Raw genomic sequence first — 7,706 nt, forward strand, 5'->3', positions numbered from 1 at the left:
TGCACTGTTTGCAGGATAATTCATTATCATTGTACATATACTGATTGTGTTTGGATAAGACAGTGACATTACATTCATCACAAGTCAATTGCCTCTGTGAATTTTTATTTTAAATTCATTTTAAAACAATTTAATTTTTAATTAAAAAAAGCAAATCTTTAACTGATCCAAGAAGAATCCACTGTGGAAAAATGCAAGTGTTGCTATAAAAACAGTATATGTGTCTGAAAGCACATGTCTGTGTAAAATATGCTGAATATGACAGTTGTGTGTATTTGGTTTATACTTACATTACATTACATTACGATCATTTGGCAGACGCTTTTATCCAAAGCGACTTACATTACATTACCGCCCATTAACATTACATTACATTACGATCATTTGGCTGACGCTTTTATCCAAAGCGACTTACATTACATTTACCACCCTTCGTTGAGCCACTGCCTCAGACATTAAAGAGGGGGGGAGCAATTGAGGGTTCGGTGCCTTGCTCAGGGGCACCTCTTCTGGACATCTGACTCTCCTTTGGCTTTGGGATCAACTTTGACACCAACTGAAACACAACAGCAGCAGAGGTTCACATAACATAAACATAAAACTGAACATTTAAATTCGAGGACATGCTATGTCATAGGGCTGGGAATGTGACTCATTATTTTGAAATGTGATTATCATCATAAACAGAAGTAACATTCTAACATGTCAGATGAAAACATAGGCATAACATAGCATCTTGCAACCGACAACAATGGGGCTTAACATCAATGCTGAAACATAAATCACATTATTCTATATTTCTTACACAACCTCAGTGAGGAGAGATGAAAGCACAGAGCAATGCAGTGCGATCTCCAGCAGACAGAAAATGTCATCAGCATGTTATCTGATTAATTCATGCATAACTGAACCAAAGAGCACAGTATGTTAGATTTATTGTTAAAAAAAAAAAAATTCTAAACCGCTCCAATTACAACCACAACAGCTCCAACTACGACCACAACAACCACTCCAACCACGACCACAACAACCGCTCAAACCACCACCACAACCGCTCCAACTACATCCATAACAACCGCTCCGACTACCACCACCACAACCCTTCCAACTACGACCACCACAACAGCTCCAACCACCACCACAACCGCTCCAACTACCACCACAACAGCTCCAACTACAACCACAACCGTTCCAACTTTGACGACCACAACAGCTCCAACTACGACCACAACAGCTCCAACTACGACCACAACAGCTCCAACCACCACCACAACCGTTCCAACCACCACCACAACCGCTCCAACCACCACCACAACGACCGTTCCAACTACGACCACCACAACTGCTCCAACTACGACCACAACAGCTCCAACCACCACCACAACCGCTCCAACTACGACCACAACAGCTCCAACCACCACCACAACCGCTCCAACCACGACCACAACTGCTCCAACCACCACCACAACCGCTCCAACTACGACCACAACAGCTCCAACCACCACCACAACTGCTCCAACTACGACCACAACAGCTCCAACTACAACCACAACAACCGCTCCAACCACCACCACAACTGCTCCAACTACGACCACAACAGCTCCAACTACAACCACAACAACCGCTCCAACCACGACCACAACAGCTCCAACTACGACCACAACAGCTCCAACCACCACCATAACCGCTCCAACCACCACCACAACCGCTCAAACCACCAGCACAACGACCGTTCCCACTACGACCACCACAACCGCTCCAACCACCACCACAACAGCTCCAACTACAACCACAACAACCGCTCCAACCACCACCACAACAGCTCCAACCACGACCACAACCGCTCCAACCACGACCACAACAGCTCCAACTTCAACCACAACAACCGCTCCAACCACCACCACAACAGCTCCAACTACGACCACAACAGCTCCAACCACCACCACAACAGCTCCAACCACCACCACAACAGCTCCAACCACAACCACAACAGCTCCAACCACCACCACAACCGCTCCAACTACGACCACAACAGCTCCAACCACCACCACAACCGTTCCAACCACCACCACAACAGCTCCAACCACCACCACAACCGCTCCAACCACCACCACAACCGCTCCAACTACCACCACCACAACCGTTCCAACTACGACCACCACAACCGCTCCAATTACAACCACAACAGCTCCAACTACGACCACAACAACCGCTCCAACCACGACCACAACAACCGCTCAAACCACCACCACAACCGCTCCAACTACCACCATAACAACCGCTCCGACTACTACCACCACAACCGTTCCAACTACGACCACCACAACAGCTCCAACCACCACCACAACCGCTCCAACTACCACCACAACAGCTCCAACTACAACCACAACCGTTCCAACTACGACGACCACAACAGCTCCAACTACGACCACAACAGCTCCAACTACGACCACAACAGCTCCAACCACCACCACAACCGTTCCAACCACCACCACAACCGCTCCAACCACCACCACAACGACCATTCCAACTACGACCACCCCAACCGCTCCAACTACGACCACAACAGCTCCAACCACCACCACAACCGCTCCAACTACGACCACAACAGCTCGTACCACCACCACAACCGCTCCAACCACCACCACAACCGCTCCAACCACCACCACAACGACCGTTCCCACTACGACCACCACAACCGCTCCAACTACGACTACCACAACCGCTCCAACCACCACCACAACAGCTCCAACTACAACAACAACAACCGCTCCAACCACCACCACAACAGCTCCAACCACCACCACAACCGCTCCAACCACGACCACAACAGCTCCAACTACGACCACAACAGCTCCAACCACCACCACAACAGCTCCAACCACCACCACAACCGCTCCAACTACCACCACAACAGCTCCAACTACAACCACAACCGTTCCAACTACGACGACCACAACAGCTCCAACTACGACCACAACAGCTCCAACTACGACCACAACAGCTCCAACCACCACCACAACAGCTCCAACCACCACCACAACCGCTCCAACTACCACCACAACAGCTCCAACTACAACCACAACCGTTCCAACTACGACGACCACAACAGCTCCAACTACGACCACAACAGCTCCAACTACGACCACAACAGCTCCAACCACCACCACAACCGTTCCAACCACCACCACAACCGCTCCAACCACCACCACAACGACCGTTCCAACTACGACCACCACAACTGCTCCAACTACGACCACAACAGCTCCAACCACCACCACAACCGCTCCAACTACGACCACAACAGCTCCAACCACCACCACAACCGCTCCAACCACGACCACAACTGCTCCAACCACCACCACAACCGCTCCAACTACGACCACAACAGCTCCAACCACCACCACAACTGCTCCAACTACGACCACAACAGCTCCAACTACAACCACAACAACCGCTCCAACCACCACCACAACTGCTCCAACTACGACCACAACAGCTCCAACTACAACCACAACAACCGCTCCAACCACGACCACAACAGCTCCAACTACGACCACAACAGCTCCAACCACCACCACAACCGCTCCAACCACCACCACACCGGCTCAAACTACCACCACAACAGCTCCAACTACAACCACAACCGTTCCAACTACGACGACCACAACAGCTCCAACTACGACCACAACAGCTCCAACTACGACCACAACAGCTCCAACCACCACCACAACCGTTCCAACCACCACCACAACCGCTCCAACCACCACCACAACGACCGTTCCAACTACGACCACCACAACTGCTCCAACTACGACCACAACAGCTCCAACCACCACCACAACCGCTCCAACTACGACCACAACAGCTCCAACCACCACCACAACCGCTCCAACCACGACCACAACTGCTCCAACCACCACCACAACCGCTCCAACTACGACCACAACCGCTCCAACTACGACCACAACAGCTCCAACCACCACCACAACTGCTCCAACTACGACCACAACAGCTCCAACTACAACCACAACAACCGCTCCAACCACCACCACAACAGCTCCTACCACCACCACAACCGCTCCAACCACGACCACAACAGCTCCAACTACGACCACAACAGCTCCAACCACCACCACAACAGCTCCAACCACCACCACAACCGCTCCAACTACGACCACAACCGCTCCAACTACGACCACAACAGCTCCAACCACCACCACAACTGCTCCAACTACGACCACAACAGCTCCAACTACAACCACAACAACCGCTCCAACCACCACCACAACAGCTCCAACCACCACCACAACCGCTCCAACCACGACCACAACAGCTCCAACTACGACCACAACAGCTCCAACCACCACCACAACAGCTCCAACCACCACCACAACAGCTCCAACCACCACCACAACCGCTCCAACTACGACCACAACAGCTCCAACCACCACCACAACCGCTCCAACCACGACCACAACTGCTCCAACCACCACCACAACCGCTCCAACTACGACCACAACCGCTCCAACTACGACCACAACAGCTCCAACCACCACCACAACTGCTCCAACTACGACCACAACAGCTCCAACTACAACCACAACAACCGCTCCAACCACCACCACAACAGCTCCAACCACCACCACAACAGCTCCAACCACGACCACAACAGCTCCAACTACGACCACAACAGCTCCAACCACCACGACCACAACTGCTCCAACCACCACCACAACCGCTCCAACTACGACCACAACCGCTCCAACTACGACCACAACAGCTCCAACCACCACCACAACTGCTCCAACTACGACCACAACAGCTCCAACTACAACCACAACAACCGCTCCAACCACCACCACAACAGCTCCAACCACCACCACAACCGCTCCAACCACGACCACAACAGCTCCAACTACGACCACAACAGCTCCAACCACCACCACAACAGCTCCAACCACCACCACAACCGCTCCAACTACCACCACAACAGCTCCAACTACAAACACAACCTTTCCAACTACGACGACCACAACAGCTCCAACTACGACCACAACAGCTCCAACTACGACCACAACAGCTCCAACCACCACCACAACCGTTCCAACCACCACCACAACCGCTCCAACCACCACCACAACGACCGTTCCAACTACGACCACCACAACTGCTCCAACCACCACCACAACAGCTCCAACTACGACCACAACAACTGCTCCAAGTGATGTTTATTCTTCACAAAATTTTGTCTTTACCAGTTGGATTCTCATTTGCCTCTTGTTGGAAGATTACTGATATCATATTATTTTTGTTTGGTTAAAAAAAAACCTCAACTGTGAGCACAAAGAAGTCTGTTTAACGATATGATGTGTCTTTATTAACACACGTCATTTACCTCCTTTTACTCATAATTGCATCATTCTAACCCCACAGGTTCATTACATACTGCATATCTACAGATGAAGCTAACAACTGTTGGTAATTTCAGCTATGAAACCATCCTTGGCCTTCTTGAACAAGTAAGCAAAGAGAGAGTGTATTAAAGACATTGTCAATGATTAATTGTCAATATCAAATGTCTAGATAGATATGTTCCTCTAAGCATAGAAAGTTCAATTGAGTAGTTGCTGCAGTGGTTTAAAACCGCAATCATGATTAGCATCAATGATGATAACTTGTATGTGTGCAGGTGTATAATTACAACTCACAGACCTTTAGGTACATCCAGAATTATGGCTTCAACACATTTTACAGCATTCTTCTCATTTTGATGTTTTTTTTCTGTGTTGTCTCTCTCTTTAGGTTTTTAGAGACGGGATCCTGAATGGAACAGCCCACAACATCATTGTGAAAAGAATTCGAAGGGTTTGAAGGGAAACTGCAAGATAAGGTAATAGCTTGATGTTGGTGTTTTATTGTTTATCACAATGCAAAAGGACGTCTCACATAAACGGTATCATTTTATTTGGGAATGTCTTGTTGCTGGTAAGATTTTCAATTTACATTTTTGGCAAATTAAACATGACAAGCAAATACCAATGAGCTGTCAACAATTTCTCCAGATCCGAATAGAAACAAAAGACATTAGCAATCCAAAAACAATGTGGCATTCCAGGTATGAACAAACAAATGTCTGTGGTTATGAATAAACAACAAAGGGGCTCAAAATCAAAGCTGACAGTCTGCTTTAATCTTTATTTCGTCCACCAAAATCTGAAACACTTTGCACATTAATTGACATTAAGACATTTAGACTACTAACTGAAATAATATTTCCACTATGTAGTTTTGTTTTGAGTGGCTGTGATAATTTATTAGTAATCTTCAGTGGAAAGTATCATAGTAAATGATATTGTTGTTGTTTTTTGTGCCTTGTAGTAACTAGGCTATAACAGAAGCTTGAAACACTAACCATAGCTACATTTTAAAAGTCTATTTTGTCTGTGCTTACTGTACATGTGTTCAGGGTGTTTTTATTTCATGTTCAGTGTTTTGTGCATCTGTATTTTGGTGTGTTTATTTATCTACATATATGTTTTAGTTTTTTCAGTATTCTGTCCATGTAGAAATAAAATGTCAGTTATTTAAGCGGAAATCTTTTGTTTGTCTCTGCACAAAGGTGAAGCGTTTATCTGGTTTGTCAGGTTTTCATGGAAACGGCTTTCGTCATCAGTGTATTGTTCCTCCATTCAAAAGAGCACCAACATACCAAGCTACAGAAAAAGCACGGGTGTCATGTTGGCATAAATATTGCAACTCATAATGGGGAGTAATATTCTTTGTCTGATGTTTTTAATCGGAAATTTTCACATTTGTTCTGGAGAATCAGGTAACTATTTATTGTGAGTCCATGAGTTATTACTAACTTCTTTACAGGTATGGCGTTGATTGTTTTTTACTATACACCCTTTTCTGAGTGGAGCTCAGGAGTACCTGAAAAGTGAAAGGTTTGTTTATTTATAAATGATATGATTTGAAGTTGAAATTATTTATTGATCTCTTCTTTAAAATCATTCACACCTTCACCCTGTAAACTATTAATCATTTCAAACTGTAAATAACTTCAAACAAGTTCGACAAACACATTTATTGTGAAAATATGATCAATTTAAATAACAAAAACAGAATGCATGTGTGACTTTAAGCCTTAATCATTCTCAACATTTAATAGTGTATGAAAATGTATGCATATGTCAGATGTTTTGCTTTGGTTTTTGTCTAGGTATGTACTTTTAGATTTCAGATTGAGCCTCTTTCAAACATACCACAAAGATGAGTAAACAAATATTTCCTGGCAAGCACTGACGTTTATAATTAACTTCTTTGTTCACAATGAGACGGTGATGATTCTTGGACCATATTGGTATCAGGATCATGGAACATTTCTCATGTCCTGAGTAAAGCTGAATCAACCCTGTAGACCAGTGGTCTCCAACCTTTTTGCCTCTGAGAGCTACCTTGAAAAAAAAATAAAAGTGTCTGAGAGCTCCTCATGTTTTACATTATTACTAACATTTGTCCACATGGCTGATTCTCCAGCCAAACCAGCTTAATAAGCGTCTTTTGTGTGAACATTTACAAAATGTCGATATCCAACACTTCAATTCAGAAACATGAGCTTGTTTTTTTCTGTATACATTTTCAGTATCAAGCCCAGACTAATGAATTCACAAAATATTAATCTCATAGAAAACAAAACAATG

At 46.0% G+C, this 7,706-nt stretch overlaps 1 protein-coding gene across 1 annotated transcript; it reads left to right on the forward strand.

Moving 5' to 3' along the window:
- Positions 1 to 840: 840 nt before the first annotated feature.
- LOC143003638 (uncharacterized) lies at positions 841 to 6,758 on the forward strand. Its single transcript, XM_076154409.1, has 4 exons — positions 841 to 845; positions 3,545 to 5,224; positions 5,437 to 5,522; positions 5,806 to 6,758. The coding sequence occupies exons 1-3, from the start codon at positions 841 to 843 to the stop codon at positions 5,483 to 5,485; spliced, it is 1,734 nt and encodes a 577-aa protein (XP_076010524.1). The 3' UTR covers positions 5,486 to 5,522; positions 5,806 to 6,758.
- The last annotated feature ends 948 nt before the right edge of the window (positions 6,759 to 7,706 follow it).

This window comes from Genypterus blacodes, unplaced genomic scaffold (assembly GCF_046128005.1).
Source record: "Genypterus blacodes isolate CSIRO-AG114 ecotype Tasmania unplaced genomic scaffold, CSIRO-AGI_Gbla_v1 ptg000062l_1, whole genome shotgun sequence".
NCBI classification, from domain to species: domain Eukaryota; kingdom Metazoa; phylum Chordata; class Actinopteri; order Ophidiiformes; family Ophidiidae; genus Genypterus; species Genypterus blacodes.

Excerpts from the sequence above, each read along its gene's own strand:
- LOC143003638 (XM_076154409.1), top strand. Across the intron at positions 5,225-5,436 it reads GACCACAACAACTGCTCCAA|GTTCATTACATACTGCATAT; the intron begins GTGATGTTTATT and ends CTAACCCCACAG.